Here is a 20,304-nt window from a genome sequence, read left to right on the forward strand (position 1 = left end):
GTGTTTGTTTAAACGGGTCCTGTTGGGGGAATTGTGAATGTTGTAAATGTATTCATGCAAGGAATATTCAAATATCCTATTGTTTCCTGAAACAAAACCCGGCAAAGAAGGCTTTGCTCCCTCTTGAAGTGTCTCTCTGTATCAACCACTCTGTCTGATCCTAGTTTGGCCTGAAATGTAGCCTCTTTTCCCCTAGAGTCCCCTATCTGCTTTCCATAGGATAACTCCACGGCTGAGCTTTCCACGGTGAGCAATTCAGCCCCCAAGCTGGAGACATTTCGGAAAAGACTGTCCTCTTTGGGATTAACTTAAAGACAGGTATATATTATCTTCTCTGGCGACGAATTCAGGGCCGCTGTGGTTTCAGAGAAACGTGAGCACCGGCCCCGCGCAGGCAGTGGGCCCCGCGACTTGCCCACGGGAACCGCGCGGCCCCCAGGTTGGCCTCCGGGCCACTCGCGCCCGAAGTCTGGGCGACTCCAGCCTTGTCGCCGGGAGCCCCTGCCCCCGGGCCCGACCGCTCCGACCTCAGGCCGCAGCCCGCCGCTTTCGGACGCGCGGGTCACAGTGAGCCCCGCGCTCTGGGCTGAGTACGCAGCCACGACACCCCTGGGAGAGCAGAGGGCGAGGGTCCTGAACAACATCCGCGCGGCCCCCGGAGGCTGGAAGCAGCGGCGGCTGCGAGGCAGCGCCGACACCGGCGCCCGGGCTCGTCACGAGCGCCGCAGCCACGCGGGGAGCAGAGAGGCGAGCCGGGAACAGCGGCGCGCCGGGGGTGATGTGGGGCGTGCTCGCGTCACTCAGCCCGGTCGACCAATGAGCGCCTCGCCCCGCGGCAGGCCGAGCCAATCGGAGGCGAGGAAGTTTGTGAGTGGCATTAACGGTGGGCGGGACAGAGGGAGCCCGGGAGTGAAGTTGAAGCTAAACCCCGTGAGCTATAAAGAAGTTACAGGGGGGCGTTTTCGGCTTCCAATTAGGAATAATACTGGCTTCGTAGCAACTACCGAGGAGGAGGATTCTAAAACCACCTCACCCGTCCCAAAGACCGCATTCCCCTCCTTCTCCCACGCACCCCTCCCCCAATTCATGACCAAGAAAAGAAAAGGGAGCTGGGGCGCGCTCTGCTCCTCTCGGCCGGGGGGAAGCGGAGAGGCCGGCGGAGTTGGACGGTAGGCATGAGTACATTTAAGAGGTGGGCGCCTCTGCACCCTTTGCCGTCAGCGGGGACTGAAGGTAGGTGAAGCGGAGGACACCTTGCGCCCGCCCAGAGGCACCCGCGGCTGTGCGGCGGTGGGGGAGAGGCCCGGACGCCTCCCACCGCCCCCCTCTCCGTGCCTGCGAGGGGCTGTCATGAGTGTGCCACCTGCTAACCTGGCGCTGCCGTGCCCGGCGTGGTGCCGCCCCCACTGGGCAGGGAGAGCCCCGGGTCGCCTTGGGAGTCCCGAGGGACTTGATGTGTAAGCGCCACTTTCCGAGGAATCCTTGAGACTTGAGACCCAAGTTAGAAAGGTAGCCAAATTCCAGATCTGCCAAAGTGGGGGGGGCTGAAAGGCGGCCCCGGCGCTGTGGAGGAATTCTGATTTGCGGAAACCTGCTTTCCTGGGACGAGCGCCTGGCCTCGGCGCGGGCACGGGGACCAGCGACGGAGGGTCTTCTAAGGGTCTTCAAAAATACGCATTTTGTTGTTTGGGTAACTTCCCAGGGGGGCAGGAGAATGTGGCTGGCTTGGATGAGAGAATGCGAGCGTTATTTGCAGGAGGCTCAGTCTCGCTATTGATTCCTCCATTTCTTATCAAACAAACAAACAAACAAACAAACAAAAACACCCAGCCTGGACAGGCGCGCCGAGGCCCTACCCGGCCGATTTTCGGAATTCAGGCGAGTGCATGAGTGATTGCGGAGCTGCAGATCTCTTACGCTCTGATGCTGTTGTCTTCACAGTGGCCTGAAAGAGTTGTCCGGCATTCCCGTTCTTCCCAAAGGGGCTGGGAGCCGCCTCAAATGCCGCGGGACTGAAGAGCAAACGTCGGGGGTTATTATGTCGATTTTCCGGGGCCCGGGCTTCGTCGCGCCAAATAGAAGAAAAGCCGGGCTCTTCGGGGGTCCCGCCGGTATTTGATATCCAGAGACTCCTAGGATTGTGCCGATTGCCGCGGATCAGCAACTTTCCTACGCTCGCGTCCCGAATTTTTAAAGAAAATTCCTTTCTGCTCGCTGCGTTGGTCTTTTACTGCCATCGACACACTGAAGCAAAGACTTCGGTCTCTTCATTCAAAGTATGCCTTATATTTCTGTCAAATATGATCTCTAATTGAAAGTTTATTTTTGCTTTTGGATGAATCTGTGGAGCTCATGTTGTAAGAAGAAAGGGGGAACGAGACACAATGAAAGAGAAGTCCAAAAATGCTGCCCGGACTAGGAGGGAGAAAGAAAACAGTGAATTTTATGAACTGGCTAAATTACTGCCTTTGCCCTCGGCTATCACCTCGCAGCTGGACAAAGCATCCATAATCAGACTCACAACCAGCTATCTCAAAATGAGAGTAGTGTTCCCAGAAGGTAAGTGACTTTGCCCAGATGGAATTTTAGAGGCAGAAAGGGTAGAGATTTGCCAGTAAGTGAGCCTATACCACTGAACAGAGAAGTACGGTCACACATACATACATACTCTCTGCAAAGGATAGTTTAGCATGGATGCTTGACTAAGGACCTCTCTGAACTTAGAATTCCTGTTGCCTTTTTGTGGCTCTTTCTACGTCCCCATTAATACTTTCTCTCTAGTCTATCGGATATGTTTGGTTGGGAAGCAGCCCAACAGCGCTTTTGTCAACACTTCAGATACTGAGCTCGATTGAAAGTACAACTAATCCAAACATGACTTTCTTTTTTTTATTCCTCTTGTTAGAATTGTATCTAGCAGAAAGCAGGAACATTGCCAAATTCTTGTGTTTTTGCTACATATAGATAGACCCCATGTACATGGAGCTAGCTAAGCCAGACAATAATTTCTCTATATTTTTACAATTATGCAGATGAGCACCAGGTGTATTTATGAACAAGTATGTCCTGAATTTACCCAGCCTCTTGATTGCCTATAGCAAATTTAAGTCTGAGTTTTCGAGATAGTCACAGATTCTGAAACTAACTCTGGGGCTTGGTGATTTGTAACTCTGAGCTTGATATTATCTCTGAGATAATAGGCTAGGACCCAAATACATAAGGTTGAATTAAGAAGACTAGCCCCCTTAGAAAATATCTTCTAGGTGGCAGCTTGGCAAAACCGATAGTGGGAAAATTGTCTTCTAAGGCCTAGAAGGTCATGATTTAAAACATGTATTTAGATTATCAAGATTCACTGTGTGAGGACAGAGCAGCCTTCAAAGAACACTGTCCTGTATAAAATCATTTATACTCACTAGGAAAGGACACTTCCCTCTTCCATTTCCCCATCCTTTCCTTTACCCACATTCAAGTAATATGAACAAATTAAAAAAAAATTTTTTTTAGATGTGTCTTTGCCAAAGGAGAGCAACTGGGAAATACAAAGGAGAGAATACCAAACACACAAAAAATTCCAAGAGAAAGGGCCCTGTTTATTTACAAACCAGAATGTCTTATTTGACCCACAGAGGTTTATGTTACTGTTGATTTGGGGTGCTTGGGGTTTGTTGTTTTCTTTTAAGGAAATAGGGGGAAGGAAATAGTCATTACTGGGCTTGGAGTTTCACTTTGTTTGATCTTGACTAGAAGTTATTATCTGAATCAAAATCTTGTGAAACATGCAGACAAATTAGTCAGGAGCACAAAAGGAAAACTTTCAAATTATAGTCCAGTTTTACCCCAGAACTACAAATAGTGTTATAGTTGTTTTGTCTTAAAGCAGTTCCTTGAACAATCTCAGTTGACCATGGAAACCACAGGGGTAGAGGAATCAAAACCTAAAGTGTCTGAAAAGTAAAGAAAAAGAAAGGAGGGAGGATTTATATATTAAAAACCATACTTCCTATTCAAACTGTGCTGAGAATTGCTAATGGGAAAACTACTATTTTGCCACACTGCCTTCTGTTTAAAAAAAGAGATCTCGTTGTCTTTTATACTGTCAGCGCCTACTTTATAAAAATAAAGCTATTGCGAACTCGACTGGCCGCGCTGTTCCTAACAGGATTATTAGCAGTGATTTGTCAGCCCCTGCGGTCTCAGTGGGCTCCCTTTCTGCGTGATTTCTAACGGGTCTCGTCAATTATCGGTGCCGATGTCGCTCGCTGTTTGATCAGAAGAAGCATATGGTGCTGCTTGTGGGGCTGCGAGTAATCGCGGGAGGAAAAGAATAGCGTGTCGGCGGTCCTGGGCGGGCACCGAGAGGGGGACAGGAGCACCCGGGGAGTCGCCAGGCCGGGCGCGCCCGTCTTTGTCGTGCAGACCCCAAGCAGGCGCGGCCGTAGGGTATTGGGCTGGTTGTGGTTGTTTTGATTTTGTTCTCTAAGAGAGCAAGCTTTCTTGTTTAATTGAGTGCGAACTCCACAAATTCAAAATCTCGTGATAAATAGAAGGAACAGAAAGTAAAGTCTCTTAGCCAACTTCTCATTTGTACAGAGAGCAATGGCGAAGACTCCCCCCTGGAGTCCCCTTGGTGGCCGGACTGATCCCCTGTGGCTACTTTAACCACGACTGTGCTTTCTGCAGCCCCTGTTCACCTTCCTCCCGAGCCCTGGGCCCCTCCCTCCTCTCCCTTCAACAGAGGCTAGTGTGAGTTTATGGGGAGGAGGGGATGGACGATGTGTGAACTCTGGGCACATCATTTATTTCTCCAGCTACCGTTGAGCTCATAACTCACCCACCGCCTCCAGCCGGTGAGTTAGACAGGGTCATTGAACAGCTGCCTCCTAGGGATGAGGTTTTAGTTTTAGTGAGGATAGATTAGCTTAAAAAATCCAAAACCCAGACACAACCCTTTAAAATATTAAATAGTAACAATAACCACACATGCACGTGCATACACACACACACCACACAACAACGCAATATCTTTCAAAGGAGTAATATAATCACAAGCGTCAAAACCAGGCACAACCTGCAGAGGGTGCCAAATTTGGGTTCAGCTGTGGACTGAAGGTGGAGAGTAGACAAGACTGGGACCATGGCAGTGGGGGAAACTGAGCACTTTATTTAGAGGTTATCTTTTTAGTGACGAGAAATGGAAATTTGTTTGCAGATGTAGTTCATTGTTACAGCTATCATGATGCCATTCCAGCACATAGTAGGTCTTAAATTTTGTTCTAAGAATGGAGACAGCTACTTCATCATGGTAAGCATGTAACATATGGATTTTACAATGTATATAATCTAAAATAATTATAAATCTGGTGACATTTTAGTTATAGACACAACAATGACTAAAAAACCCTACTGTTTTGGCTCAGATTACATTTCATCTATAATACCCTTGTAATATCAAAAGTCTTAATCAACAAAGAGAAATATTTCCATATTTATATTTGAAAAAATTAAAAAAAGATTCTTAAAGTATAGCTAATTCTCCATCACTAAATTTAGTTTTTTCCCCTGGGTTCTGGTAGATTCCTTGCCTAGGGACAAACTTCAGTTTTTACTTATCTGAATAGATAAAATAGAGCTGTTGAAAAAAAGATGAAAGAGAGAGAGAGGGAACAGAGGAATGGAATATGGGTACCTGAAATAATCAAGAATAGATCATTAGATTGGAGACTTTATACTAAAAAAAAAAAATCATTAAAACCACATATCCCTCATTGGCAACATAACATATTCTAAAATAGCCTTGCAAAGAAAAAACTTGAGGCATCTAGAAATGTATAAGTATGGTGTTATCAAAGCCAGAAAGGTGAGATTAAAAAAAGAAAAAAAAGAGTGTGACTTCATGTGCAAAATAGGACAAACTCAACTACAAAATAATATATATTTGTTATCCAGATATAATACAGTTTTGGCTAGGGGTATAGTGGCTTGCTGAACAACTTTTGAAAGGATCAGACATATTTTCAAATCTATAGCCATTCAGAATCTTGGTAACATCACACTGCCATTTCATTGTCAAGATGTCTCGGGAAAATAAAAATAATCACAGAATTGAAATTAGTGTGAAATTGTGCAGGGAAGAGTCTCTACAAAGGCTGGAAGGACAAGGATGATTAAACAAACCTCCACAGACTCTTTCTATAATATTCATCTCAAGACTGAAATCCTTAATCGCCTTATATTTTTTTGAGGCCGGGAACTGAAAGAGAAAAAGAGGCCCCATTTCCCACGTGGATGGGTGATTTAAGGCTGTTTTTCTTGCTGCTCGGGGAAATGATTGAGCATTAGGTTTCCATGTTTATTTTCTTACAGAAGTTTTTCTCATTTGAAAGCCTTTAAGCCCAGTTTACCCTCCACGCTAGTTTTCTCTGTTTAATTCCAGTTTTGATGTTGACTTAAAATGTAGAGTGCAGAACTAAATTCTGCACAGAGCATTTGCAAGGCAGATTTATGTGCTAGAAATTGTAGATCAGATCAATGAAAAAATACCTTTTTTTTTTTCCTTTAAAGGGAATGATCACTAAGAAAAACAATACAGCAAAAACAGGGTATCATAAGCTATAGCAGGATGCTTTTAAGCAGGGTACAATCACACACTTGAAGCTAAAATCAGGTTAAATTTCCAGAGGACAAACGTATTTCCTAGAAGAGTTATTTTTCAATCCTGGGGAAATCCTGGCACCTTGAAGCTTTTGCAGACACAAAAGTGGACACAATTTGAACCCATGGATTCTTGCCGCACTTCTCTATGTCGGCACAGGTATTTTTCAAGAGAATGAAGTTTAGACCCAACTGACACATTATGATTTTAGCTGCCCACCCATTGCCAGTCTCTGATTTATGGAATTTTAAATTTTGCACCGGGGAGCGGGACCCTGAAGGATTTAGCAATGGGCCTGCTAATTAGAAAGTACTAAAACAGTGTCTGAGAACTGAGGGACAGACTTCCATTCCGGAGGCCGGCCCGGCGCGAAGTGGCTCTACCTCGGTGGTTCGCTCCGACTGAAGACACACACCTTGTAGAAGCCTCTACGGCGCCTCTGGTACAAACCAAAGCATGCAGCGGGGAGAAGCACGTAGTATGCTGCCCTCAGGCCAAGCCCGCGCCCTGCGGCTCATTCTGTCCAGGCCACGGGTGGTCTCAGCCGAGGGTGCGCCCGCTCTAGGTCTCCACATGGACCAGAACAGGTCTCTGCTCTCCTAGGAGGTTCGAGGACGTCTCAGCGAGCCTGTCCCAGGCAGAGGCTGGGCCTGTGCGGACGCGCGCCCTCCATTAGTGCTGCCTGGGCTACTGCTCAAAAGACGGGCCGTTGTTTAAACCTGAAGCCGAGATCCTGCCTGAGCCGTCAGTAGTGCTGCCGAGGAGTCCCCGCCGCCAAATAGAACGCAGGCGGCAGACCCCTGCACAGGGGGGTATTCCTGTCCGCCCACCTGCGCCTGCCCTTGTGCTCTGGCATTGCCCCTCCCGGCCACTTTTGAAGATCTGGATCCCTGGGGCGGCACCGCTTGACGTTTTTCACCTTCACGCAAGACACTACGGTCAAACACGCGTGCATTTTCGTCCCTCGATTTAGTTGGGACCAGGCTGAAACCTGCCTGCCACTTGTTCCTGCAGTTCTTGTTCTTTTCGCTGCAGGCCCAACGCCGACAGCTTGGCTGGCGTGCTCGCTCCAGCGCCAAAGCACAGCGAGGGTGCAGAGTCAGTGCTGTGACCATCATTCTCCACCCCAGATATACTCCTAACTTTAGTGGGTTTCCCGGGTGCGGTCAGGGGCACGCAGGGGAGAGAAGGGCACACAGTGCCAGTGTGCAGTGCAGACACACGGGAGTGCAGGGATCTGGGCTGCTGCGCGATACAAAACTAGGTCCCGCACAGCTGTCGACACCCTCAAGAAGTCGGCCACACCCGCCAGGTGGCTGGAGAGGGCCTCCAGCGGGGAGAGGGCCACAGCACCCGCAGTCCGTGCGAGAAGCAGCCTCCTACCCAGTGACCGATCCAGGCGCTCTGTCTAGTCTAAGGGCGACCAATCTCCGTCCCTCTCTTCCTCAGAGCCTCTGAGGTCCCCGGACCCCTAACAGGAAGGCTGCTACGTTGCTGGACAGGTGCAGTGGGGGAGGTTTGGACAGCGTGCCCTCAGCGAGGACTCGCAGGCCTTGCGGAGATCCCAGGTGACTGGACAAGTCCCTCCGGGACCCGAAGTTAGAGGCACGGTCTCAGAGGGTTTTTCCCACCTCAGTCTCCAAGCTGCGGCCAGATCTCGGGGACAGCCCCTCCAGTCCCACTCCCACCCGGCCTCCTGTTGCCTAAAAGGTATATTACAATCGTCAGTTAGATGAACCTTTCTGGGCAAACTACTACAAGGGGGACACATTTCTATTGAGATAGAGTGTTTATTTATCAAAGGGAGGGGAAAAAAGAACAGTGGACCAACCCCTTCCCAACCCCTTCTCTTCCTCCTCTTCCTGTCTGAGTGAAAGAGGCGATGATGCCAGGTCTGTAATCTATATTTTGTCAAGGGTATGAAATTCATTCCGAAGGAAAAGCTCGATCAATTTATTTTTGCTGCTTGTAATAACACAGCTGGATGATGCTTTGAGCTCACGCTAGACTGGGGCTCATCATTCATTCGCCAAGAACGGGCCTAAATTGTGCCTGTGGGATTAGGTCAATTTTAGTGGATCTACTTCGCCTCATTTGGTTACTAATTGGTTTCTTGTTTTATAAATCGAAATCTCATTTTCAGGAAATTACAAAACCCGTGCAGTCAGTCCATTGAGGTAATCCTTGGGTCAGGGGGTATTTAAATGGAAATGGCTCAACCGCGCACGGAGGGTAAGAGTGAAACTTCGCCCGGGTTTTCACATGAAATGTGAGCTAGCCCTTTAGATCCATAATAGATACATCCCTTCTAATACTACTTATGTAAATATGATAAACCAGACTTTAAGGGAAGGGGGGGGTGGGGAGAAGCAAAATTTGTCTGCTAAGGTTAATGTGGCATATCTTGGAAATCTTCCAAAATAGATTATGTTTTCCTTTGTCTTCGACCACTTTAGCTGGGGAAAATCCTTTTGTCTAAAACCCGATTTAGTTATCGCCTCCCTCACAGAGCTCCTTTTCTCCTTTGCAAAACCCCGTTCCCTCGGCCTCACCGAATTACAAGAGAATCTTTAGATCTTGTTCCCACTGTAATCCTGCCGCAAAGGGAGCTGGTTTCCTCCTCATTTTAAACAGACAATCAAAGGATTTGTGAATTTTCTGCGGTAGGTCAAGTGCAGAAACGAAATCTCAGCTTACCCCCCTCGCCAACTGAAATTGGGCGCGGGAGCGCGTCACCGCAGGCCGGAGGTGAGGGGCTCCGGGGAGAGGGGTCTCTGGCCCACTCCAGGATTTTCGGGAGGCGGAACCCTTGACCCGGGCTTCAGAAGGTGTCCTGGGCAGGCTGAAGGGCGAGCTCAGCCCTCGGACTAGGTCAGGAAAGCCCGGCAGGTAGACGAAGGCAGCCGGTGCCTTATGAAACATTAACCCAGACAAAACCGTGTGACGGAGATTTCAACCGAGAACGCAGAGAAGGCAATGCTCCGTGAAAGCAAAAGGTTCCTTAAAAGGTGTGGGGGTGGGGGCAAGAGGGGGCGAGGGAGGCCCTTGGTAACCTGCGCCGGGCCGGCTGTTTATTAACCTGCGGGGAAGTCTTATTTTTCCCTCGTAGGCGCATACTAATGAGGCCGCAACCCGAGACAACCCACAGCGGAGGCTGGCGCTGGGGGTTCGGAACCAGTACTTAACCTCGAGCCCAGCTCGGGGACTTTCAGATGATTCGGGTCGGAAGGCAGTTCCCGGGCTGTTTCCAGTCGATTTGGGAGAACTTCATAATTTTACAAGAAGGGCATTTGTTGGCCCCAAGCACAGGCCTCGCACCCTTCGCCGTAAGACAAGATTCCAGCCGCGGGGAGGCCTCTGCCCGCTGGCTCGCAGCGGACGCGAGCGCCCGGCCCCGGCCCCCGCCAGCCTGGCGTCCGCCGGCCAGCGCCACCCGCGTCCCTAGCTCTCCCAGCAGGACCCTTTCCCCCCTCCCGGGTTTGGCTCTCCCCAACCTGTCCCCCCGCCCCGGCCGCTTCTGGATGGGTGTGTGTGAGCGGCGACGAAAAAAATGAGCGTGCCGTGCCCGAAACCCGGCGGAGGATAGCTCGGCCGAGACCCGAGGAGCGAAGGGAAGGTGACGAGGCGAAGGGGTGTGTACAGGTGGCTGTGGCCCGGGCCCTCCCGAACAATCCAGAAGGACCAAAGCGATTAGGGCAGTGGAGTCACTCCAGGGAGGGAGACTGGGGCGGGCTAAAGAGGCGGGGGTGGGGGGGTTGGGGGGGGGAGGGATTGACTGGAGGCGAGGGAGGGAGAGGAGTCCAGCCGCGGGCGGGGAGCATCAGTGTTTGCAGAGCGGTGGGGAAATCGTTAGATTTATTTAGATGTGCAAACACCCAGAAAGACCCGATTCGAGCTTAAGGGGCGCTCATGGTTACTCGTTACCAGGGTTTTGATCACTTGCTTTGCAAGCAGCTCCTGGCCAACACATTTTAAGAGTCCAACTCCATGTTTTATTCTGAAAGATCCGCCCTCACCCCCATATTACAATGCGAGCGTGTTTGTCATTGTGTACATCATAGCGATTTGTACTTTAAAGCAGTAAATCAGTAAATCACGCCCCCCCTTGTCATGTTAAACCTTGTTTAATGGTGTACAAGAGTTTACCTAGTTAAATTAATTTCAGTAGCAACACTGTTAAAAAATATTACCTGTACGTAGTTATGGGTAGTATAACCTCTACCTCAGGTTTCTTCTGCCTTATTATTTTTTTTCTTTCTGCAAACAGGTACTATAGCAGACTCCCTACTAGTTTTGTTTTTTTTTAATCAGCCACAGATATCCAGAGAACTTTGTTAAAAATCTTTTTTTCAGACAATTTTATTTTTTAGACATCGCAGGGAGAAATTTCTGGCAAAGCCTGGGAAGATCTTAACGTGGTAGCATCGAGGACAGGAAGGGGCTGTCTTTGTTAATACATGATACCTTTGTCAATACAAGATACGTGGAAAGTAGAGAAACTGATTCTCTATATCCAAAAAGGAAACGAAAATATCGCTAAGACGATGTTAGTACCCGAAAGTAAACCTGAAAAAGGCCTACACTGTTGTTGTTGTTTTGTTTGTTTTGTTTTGAGAGGTGAGGTTAGGATGTGTAAATCCAGGGATAGTGGGGAGGAAGCAGAGGAAGAAGGATTGCTCAGGGTTGTAGGTGCTGGAAGCCATCCACAAGGAAACGGATTTCTCCGAAGGGGATTAAAGGCAGAGGCCTAAGAGGAGGAAACTGGCTGGAGAGCCCTGCAGCCAAAGAGAAAGAAAGCCCACCAAGGACCTGCTGGATTCAGCTCACAGCCTCAGGTATTCGCTTCCGCATTTGCTGGAGGTGTGGACATCCTCTGTCTTGTGATAAGGAAGATACTGAAACTTTGGGGGAGAAATAGTCCGTCGCCCCTCTAAGCGCACTAGTGAACTTACGCAAAGTTATCCCTGGCGTGCCTTCGGCTCCTTCAAGGCACACACGGGCAGTCCTCAAACCCCACCACTTGAGGCACTGCCAAGAGAGGCGCTCAGCCAAGGCCCTGCCCTCCCTGAGAAGCCCTCGCCGGCCCGGGAGAGGGAGTCTGACCTCTACCTAGTCCTTTCGGAGGAGCCGAAAGTCACCGGCTCGCACCCTTGGCAGTCCTGGTGCCTGGAGCCCCGATGGTATCCAGTCGTGCCCGCGAACTGCGTGTGTGCCATAACCGTGACACAAGCCTCACACTGCTAGCCAGGTTGGAGTCCCATCGCTAAAGGGTGTCTCTGTGTCTCCACAGGGCTCGGCGAGGCGTGGGGCCACTCGAGTCGCACCAGCCCCCTGGACAACGTAGGCAGAGAACTGGGCTCCCATCTGCTCCAGGTACCCGCGCGGCGGCAAATAAGCTTCGAGGGCTCAGGTGCCTGGCCCCGCGCTGGGCTTCTTGTTTCTTAGGAAAATAGGATCAGACCCAGACGTGACCTTCTCACAGCCCCTACAGCCCCTTCCAAATTAAAATGCTGAGCTCTTAACCTCGTTGGGTGCAGATGGCGCCTCTCGAGACGGAGAGGGAGGCAAGGTGACAATCGGCACGTTGGGTTTTGAAGGGAGTCCGGCAAGGCCCCAAATCAGGACGGGGCGCCATTTGACACCATTCAGTTGAGGGAACCGGAGCGCGCCAGGGCCGGGCTGCAAAACCGCCAGAATTGAAGGATTTACACAGGAATAACGGGAATCGGGTAGAAATGCCCATCAGTGCTTTAAGCTCACACATTCCAGAAGCAGCTGCGTGTGCAGCTCGTTTCATCTCCTCCCTGTAGTTCGCGGGCTCTCTCCTCTCTCGGTGAGCTCTCACCCCAGGCCAGCCCAGCGCGTGTACAGACCCTCGCGTATACACATATACCTCCCCAGGTAATGAGTTTACCCAGTGTGGAGGCGCCCATTACCGCGTTGTTTGCAGTGCACACCGTTTTAAATTGCCCGTTGCCCGCTTAAGTCACATAGCAAATATTTAAAATAGCAAAACTCCCGGTGGCATTTTTAGGCTTGACACTTGTCTCCCACCCTCCGCCCCCTTATTATTATCCTTGTCTCGCCCCCAGCTCCTCTTGTGGGAGCCTCAAACCTAAGCAGCATGGTGGGGAGGAGGGGGGAAGGGAGGATCTGAGCTAATTCTTCCTCTTGGGTTAGGCTGGACCAGCATCCTAAGGCAGGAGTGCTGTGGCTTTCCCTGTCCCTTGGCTACTTTGTCCCTCCCTCAGTCCCAGAGGCCAAAGAGATTTTAGTGTAACAGAGCAAAGAAAGGCCTGTGTAAGCATTCCCTCACAGGCCTGGCCTTCACACCTCTGAATTTAAGTAGAAAGGCGGCATCCCTCTCCTTTCTCAGGGACGCTTTTCATCAGTTGTCTCTCAGCAATGCCCTCCTCACCCCCAGTCTTTCTAAATTCCCAGCTGACTTTCCTCATCCATATAAACAAGAAAACAAACCTCAAACAGTCTTTCTCTTCTTCTAGCTCTTGCCCAGGCTTTTTCCTCTTCTTCATCCCAAACTTCTGGAAGCACTTCGTTACCCTCTCAGTTTCCATCCCTCACGCTGCTGCCCTCAGTTCCACAGCGCTGCGGTCTCGTATCTCTCCTGACTGTTGTGCTCTGTACAGGCTCCACCACATTTTGATATCCAGCAATAAGATATGCATCCCTTATCCTACTGACTTTGTTCATTGCACAAATATAGTAGGGCCAACTGTGTGCCAGCCAGAAAGCCTTGCCCCCATGGAGTTTACATTCTAAGGAGAGCAGCCTTGCAAACCCACATAGATACATTACATAGTATAACAGGTGGTGTAGGTGCTATGGAGACAAATAAGAAGGGGGAGGGTGGGGGCTGTGTTTGAGTAGTGCCACTTAAAATTGGGACGCTGCAGAGGACTTCACTGAAAAGGTGACATTTGGGTAAACACCTGACAGGGGTGGCACTGCTTACTTGACATTCACCCTCTCTCCTTCAGTTTCTAAAGTAGCACAATTTCCTGGATTCTTCTCCTTCTCTACGTGCTCTCTGTTTTGCCAACTGCTATCTGGCTGTAAATGCTGGTGTTTCCCCCAAGGTTCCATCTCTCTTTCTCCTCTCACAGCTTCAAGGCCTCATGGGTCATCTCATCCAGCACCACAACCTCAACTTCCTTCCCACATTTGCATGACTCCAGCTGGTTTCTCCAGTTGAGGCACCCTTCTGAATGAAGCTCCAGACTTACTTTCTACTGACAATTGGAAATCTGCTTACCTCTGAAGTTTAGCATCTCCAAGACAAGAATTCATTACCTCCCTCCTTCAGACTTCCACTCATACAAAAACTCACCACACTTCCCTAAATCTTCAGTCTTGGCTAAGGTTGTTACCCTCTACTCAGTGACCTTGAAGTCACTCGCAGCTTCTCTTTCTGCCACCATAAACTCCACAGCTAGAACCATCTTTGACTTAAACTCTCCCTCTTCCTCATCACGCTGTAACCACCCAAGTTTAGGCTTAACCATCTCTGATCTCTTCATCCCACTTTTTCCTCCTGTAGGTCATTGTCCACATTCTACCACTGAAAAACAAAACAAAACACCACCACCAACACACACACACACACACACACACACACACACACACACACACACCTAAGTATGCTATTTCTTAGAAACTGTTGGAACCCTGATGTCTACAGGAGCATCTCCAAATTCTTCTGATTGATATCTCAAACTCTCCAAAGACCCAGCACCAGTGTACTTTCTCAGCCCATCTTTGGCACATCAAATTCACTGAGCCTGAGTACACCAGATGTACCCTGCCCCCCACCAGTCCCTGCCTTTGCAGCATCATTCCTTCTGCCTAGAATTCCCTTCCTCTCATCTCCGGTTCAAGCTTCCTCTTCAAGGTTCTCTGAGGCCTTTCTGATTCTCCCCCAGGCCTCTGGCCACTCAGCCTCAGGGCCCCTGCAGCACTGCCCATTCAGGTGTTTGGTCAGTCTTTAGCCAGTCTCTGCTGCTGGACTTCCAGCGACTTGAGAGCAGGATCTGACTCATCTTATGTCTCTACTTCCTGGATTGAAGCCTCATTCACAGAGATAAAGGGACAGTGAAAGTCTAAGACTTTCTTTCATGGAAAGCCTGTCAGTTTGATGCATCAATGTAAATACACATATGTACACACTATAAAACTACTCTGTGGATTTGCTTCCTGGAAAACCTCTCATGTCCTAACCCCCCCACCCCGCTCCTTCCAGATTCTTTTCTGGAGCTCCTGGCCAGCTATCTTCTGTCTACAAACTTTTCAGACTACCAGCCCTTCCATATGGCTCAAATGCCCATTTCCTAAACCCTGAGGGTATTCTTTCCCTTATAGGATGACACCACTATGGAGTCCTCCAAGACTGACTCAGGAAACTATTCTTTCAATGACCATCACTCAAATAACTTAACCTACCTCTTATCATGGGCTGTAATCCTCTGCCCCTTATATTTGTGTGTGTATGCTACAGATATATGTCTGTATTATCCAATTCAGTGCATCCTGAGTCTTAGAGGGCAGTACTCTTGCCCACCGCTTCCTCTGGGCATCTCCCAGTGTGCTACAGGACCCAGATGCTTACGTATTTGGAATGAACAAAAGAGGGACTCTTGTGGCAGGTTTTCTATGCCCTCTTTCCTGTCTGCCTTCTCTACTCCATCTCTCTGCTCTTCTGGCTGAACATCTCTAACTTCTGCCCCCTACTCCAGTTTCTCTCTAGAGGGCTCTCCATTCAATTCTGTTTCTATCTCCTCAGACCCTGGATGGCTTCATCTTTGTGGTGGCCCCAGATGGGAAGATCATGTACATCTCAGAGACAGCCTCAGTCCACCTGGGTCTTTCTCAGGTAGGTGAGTGGTCCACACCTCCAGCCTTCAATGTTTACAGCCAGAGCTGGAGGCCAGAGGTAAGGGGTGCGGGGGAGTCCTAAAGTTTTTGTATGTGTATTTCTGGAACTGGAAACATCTCAGCTGGCAGGTCTGCATCCCTCTTTTCTCTACTTTCCTTATCCTTTGGCTTCTACTCCAAGCCCAAACAATGCTACCATTTGGAGTTGCTACCATAAGTCAAACACCATGGATGGTGGTTACAAACCAGTGTCTGACGTTTTCACCACAGCGTTGCCAGGAAACTATGACTGCCCCTCCTAGTTCCATTATAATTACTATTATATTATTATATCCTTTTGTAGATGAGGAAACCTAGGCTTAGACTGCAGTTAAGAAACCAGAAGCAGAACTGTTATTAAAACTCAGGGCTGACTCTAAAGTTCTGGCTGCTGTCCTCACAGTCCTGTAGACACTCTGGTCCAATCTTCCAGCCCCACGAGGGTTGGAGAAGGTGATACCCCCCTCCTTACAGGTAGAGCTGACTGGGAACAGCATTTATGAGTACATCCATCCTGCCGACCACGACGAGATGACCGCGGTGCTTACCGCTCATCAGCCCTACCACTCTCACTTCGTCCAGGGTAAGGCAGACGTGTGCCTGCACTGCTTGGGTCCCTCCCCACCATTTGCTTGTGGCCTTTCCCCAATTAGGAAAGGTGGGATGTGTAGTCACACCAGCCATCTCAGTCCTTCGCCTTCCTCCTCCCCTCTCTCCCAGAGTATGAGATCGAGCGCTCCTTCTTCCTCAGAATGAAGTGCGTCTTGGCCAAGAGGAATGCGGGCCTCACCTGCGGTGGCTACAAGGTGTGTGGCTGAGAGAGGGATGCTGCGAGCAGAGCAGCGTGTAGGGGAAAGTAGCAGAGCCAGAGAAGCTCCTGGGCGTGGGCGGGACACTGCTGAGCTCCTGACTGCCCCGAGGACGTCCTCCGCACTTGTCACAGCGCAGTCTGCCTGGGACCACCTTGAGAGTTATTGAACTTTGTGAACGCTTGGGGACTACTAAATTTTAAGAGTTGGTTTCACTGTGTCCGGATACTGCCTGGCCGCGGGGACTCTTAATCTGGGGCTCATAATGGACCTCGGGGGTGTGTAAAGTGTCTGAAATGGTCGGTACGTTTGGCAGATTCCTAGAGTTTACTCACAACATCAGACTCCTACCCCCAGAGCTTTAGCTCGAACCCAGGTTCCAAGGGCCCCGTTGGCGATTTTGATGAGTTAGTGTGGGCAAGGCTCATGCCTCTGTAATTTTACAAGCTCCCAGGTGAGTTCAGTGTGGCAGGACAGTCACTTCCTTGACACACGTTGGAACACCAATAACTTTGGACAACTCAGTGCGGAGGCATGGCCCACATGGCGTTTGTGGTCCAGAGGAGTCGCAAAATGTTTCAATACCTTACCAACGGTTTTGGGATGTTTCCCAGCTGTGGCTGAGTCTCACCCCTTCACCCTCCACTGCAGGTCATTCACTGCAGCGGCTACCTGAAGATCCGCCAGTACAGCCTGGACATGTCCCCCTTTGATGGCTGCTACCAGAACGTGGGCCTAGTGGCTGTGGGCCACTCACTGCCTCCCAGCGCCGTCACGGAGATCAAGCTGCACAGCAACATGTTCATGTTCCGCGCCAGCCTGGACATGAAGCTCATCTTCCTGGACTCCAGGTGAGTGGCCAGGTGGGAAAGGATCACCCTAGCGGGAGGACAGCTCTGCTCAGTGGCCGAGAGCTCTTCCTCCACCTTCTGAGCCCATTTTGCAGATGAGGCCAAGTGAGGGCGGGCACCGAGGCCTGAGACCGCTGTGTGGGGTGGGGGGCATCCCTGCACCCTGAGCTCACCCAGCGAGGATTGCTCTCCGCAGAGTGGCGGAGCTGACGGGGTACGAACCTCAGGACCTAATTGAGAAGACCCTGTACCACCACGTGCACGGCTGCGACACCTTCCACCTGCGCTGCGCCCACCACCTGCGTAAGGCGCCACTCCTCCGGCACAGGACTTCCCCCGCGGGGCCCGGGGAGGGGAAAGGGCGTGATTTACGTCCACAGTAAGCGGTCGGGTGGGAGCCCTGGTAGCCGGGTGGTGGTGGTATGTGAGGCCCTTCCCAGCGGCCGCTCCAACGCTGAGCCCCACCTTGTTTCTTTAATATCCCCAGGGAGAATTTCTGAGTTGGGGGGGGTGGAGGAATCCCCCTAGGAGGAGTTTTATGCTCCCCCCTCCACCCTTTTTAAGCCTCACTGAAGACGGGAATAAAAACTGAGGCTAGGCCACTTGGTTCATGTGCACGGACCCGCTTCAGCTTTTTTTTTTTTTTTAAGCCTAATTTCCAGAAACAGGGAATATGAGTCTCGGAGTTCAGATGCCTTCCTTAGGAAATTGAAGGGAGGGCTTCCCAATTTTCAGTGTCCCCCTAATCTCGAGGGATTAGAGGGCGCGATGCAAATTAACGGGACAGACAATCCGTTTGGAAACGTAATGGTTGTCTCTCCCTCCTGCCTGGGCACAGTCATTAGGGCCCCTGGGGGACCCGCAGTCCCACTGCCTGGGGTTGCGTTTGGGCGGGATCAGGAGCCTTCGCCTTCACCACCAGCTGCCTTCTGTCTCTCCATCAGTGCTGGTGAAGGGGCAGGTGACCACCAAGTACTACAGGTTTCTGGCGAAGCACGGCGGCTGGGTGTGGGTGCAGAGCTATGCGACCATCGTCCACAACAGCCGCTCGTCCAGGCCACACTGTATCGTCAGCGTCAACTATGTTCTCACGTGAGTGCAATTCTGGGACCTTCGCCTACGCTCCGCAACCCTGGTCTCCCTGAGGGCGCGGGTGGCGGGCACTGCCGGGTAGGCGAGGCTGGGGTCCCCTGGGACACCCCTTCTGCCCTGCAGGGAACGCTGTGCTGGGAGCCAGCAGCTTGAGCACTTTCATCTTTACGAAGAGGCTTCCTTCGTTATATTGCAGGGAAAGATTTAGGAGTTTTTCCACCCACGGTCGACATTTGCTTTCTGCTCTCTCTCTTTTAACCTTTTAAGCGAACTCTGCATTAAATAAAACTTAATGTGGCAGAAAGAGAGAGAGACAGACAGACAGAAAGAGAGGAAAGGGTAGGGCGTACGGAGCCATTTATGGTTAACAAAAAGGACATCTGTTTCACTTTTTCAAATCTGGGTTTGAAGTTCTTAATTTTAACCAGAGTCTCCAATCAAAGTTAAGAGTTCTGAGAGAGTGATTCTTACGCTAAACCACAAAGGCGGTTTAAGTGACCAGGAGGGTCTGACTGTAACCTCCAGAAAGCCCAGAGACCCGGCCCGGGGCTGCAAGTCTAGCGGACGCCCAGGCCCCGCACCTTGTGCGACCGCGTCCCGAGTGAGGACCCGGCCGGCGGGCAGTCGCGGTGGTCGACTTTGAGCCTTATTTCTAGAAACAATCATCGTCTCTGGCCCTCGGTGTGGCGCTGCAGGCTGGTCACGTGGCCTGGTGTGCTGCTGATGAAGAAAGCGCCTTCTGTATAATGTTTGTGAAGTCGAATTGCCCCAGTTTGAAGCCTTTATGAAGAACTCTTTTGTGTGCACAGTTGACCCCCCCTCCCCCCTCTTTTTGGTAGTCGCTGAAATTCTTGTGATTTTAGGGGACCTCAGGGGTTATTTACTTTGGAAGCATTGACACACCCCGCACTTAGTAGAAATGCTATTTTCACATTAGGAAATTGGTTAAGGGGTACTATTCGGAATCAGACTACACTACGGGCCATGAGGACTAGATTCATTCCACGTTGTTTTAAATTGCTAAATTAAAAATGTAGTGCTTGAAAATATTATGCTTGGCAATAAGACTATTTACTCTGTGCCCTGTTTAATAAGAAAATTTAATTCAATAGACTTGGAAAATGAATTTGGTTTAGATGAGGATTCAATAGTCAGCAATAATAGCCGGTTATTAAGAAGAATCTTTTTATTCCTTTCATTCAATAAATGATATTAAAGTAAATACTATTAGGTTTTTGTACTGGCAAGAAAGCTGTGGATTTTAATACAAAGCAGAAAACATATCAATATTTTGGGTATCATGAAACAAACCCACCTATTTTATGAATGCAATTTTTTATATTCTTAAAATAAACATAAGAGAAAATGGCAAAACATAATTCATAAAATAAGCCACTCTGTGAAGCAGAAGTATTAAAGAGTGAAAAATTATGTCTGCTTACCACGGAAAGGAAACGGACATTCTTTAAGAAGGTGCTTTGTATGTCTGAGACATCACAGGCATTATACATATACTCTGTTCTCTGGTGGGTGCCTGTGGTTAGTAATCATTTTTTATCAAACAGCAGGGTATATAGTCACACAGACCCATATAAATGATCAGAATGCAAGTTAGACCTCCCAATGGGTAAGCTTAATTTATGTTTGGAGTCATTTTGACATATTCTGTTTTGTTTTCCAGTGGATAAGTGTACTTTTCTTCTGCTGTTGGCCCTGTCATTCTTCACTTCACACACTTCTGTAGAGCTGCAGGATTAGGCTACCAACTTTACATAAGATTAAAAAGATGTAATGAGGATAAATGATATACAGAAGGAAAAATAGCATGGCTCGTATTTTTCTAAATGTTTTAGACCTCTGAATGAAAATAGAAGTAAACAGAAGCACACAAGATGAAAAGCTGAAATTGATTACCCTTTTATGAGTCTCAACTCCAATTCTTTGTATAAAAATTCTTAGGACAATTTTT

At 49.5% G+C, this 20,304-nt stretch overlaps 1 protein-coding gene across 1 annotated transcript in view; it reads left to right on the plus strand.

Moving 5' to 3' along the window:
* The first annotated feature begins 2,384 nt into the window (after positions 1–2,384).
* Positions 2,385–20,304, plus strand: part of SIM1 (SIM bHLH transcription factor 1) — a 64,062-nt gene continuing 46,142 nt past the window's right edge. Inside the window, exons 1-8 of the mRNA XM_039218368.1 lie at positions 2,385–2,559; positions 11,946–12,028; positions 15,453–15,542; positions 16,058–16,166; positions 16,304–16,389; positions 17,044–17,243; positions 17,440–17,546; positions 18,188–18,335. Coding sequence (XP_039074299.1) covers positions 2,385–2,559; positions 11,946–12,028; positions 15,453–15,542; positions 16,058–16,166; positions 16,304–16,389; positions 17,044–17,243; positions 17,440–17,546; positions 18,188–18,335 — 998 coding nt within the window. The remainder of the gene's footprint in view (positions 2,560–11,945; positions 12,029–15,452; positions 15,543–16,057; positions 16,167–16,303; positions 16,390–17,043; positions 17,244–17,439; positions 17,547–18,187; positions 18,336–20,304) is intronic.

Source organism: Hyaena hyaena, unplaced genomic scaffold, assembly GCF_003009895.1.
Source record: "Hyaena hyaena isolate Hyena2069 unplaced genomic scaffold, ASM300989v1 scaffold_750, whole genome shotgun sequence".
NCBI classification, from domain to species: domain Eukaryota; kingdom Metazoa; phylum Chordata; class Mammalia; order Carnivora; family Hyaenidae; genus Hyaena; species Hyaena hyaena.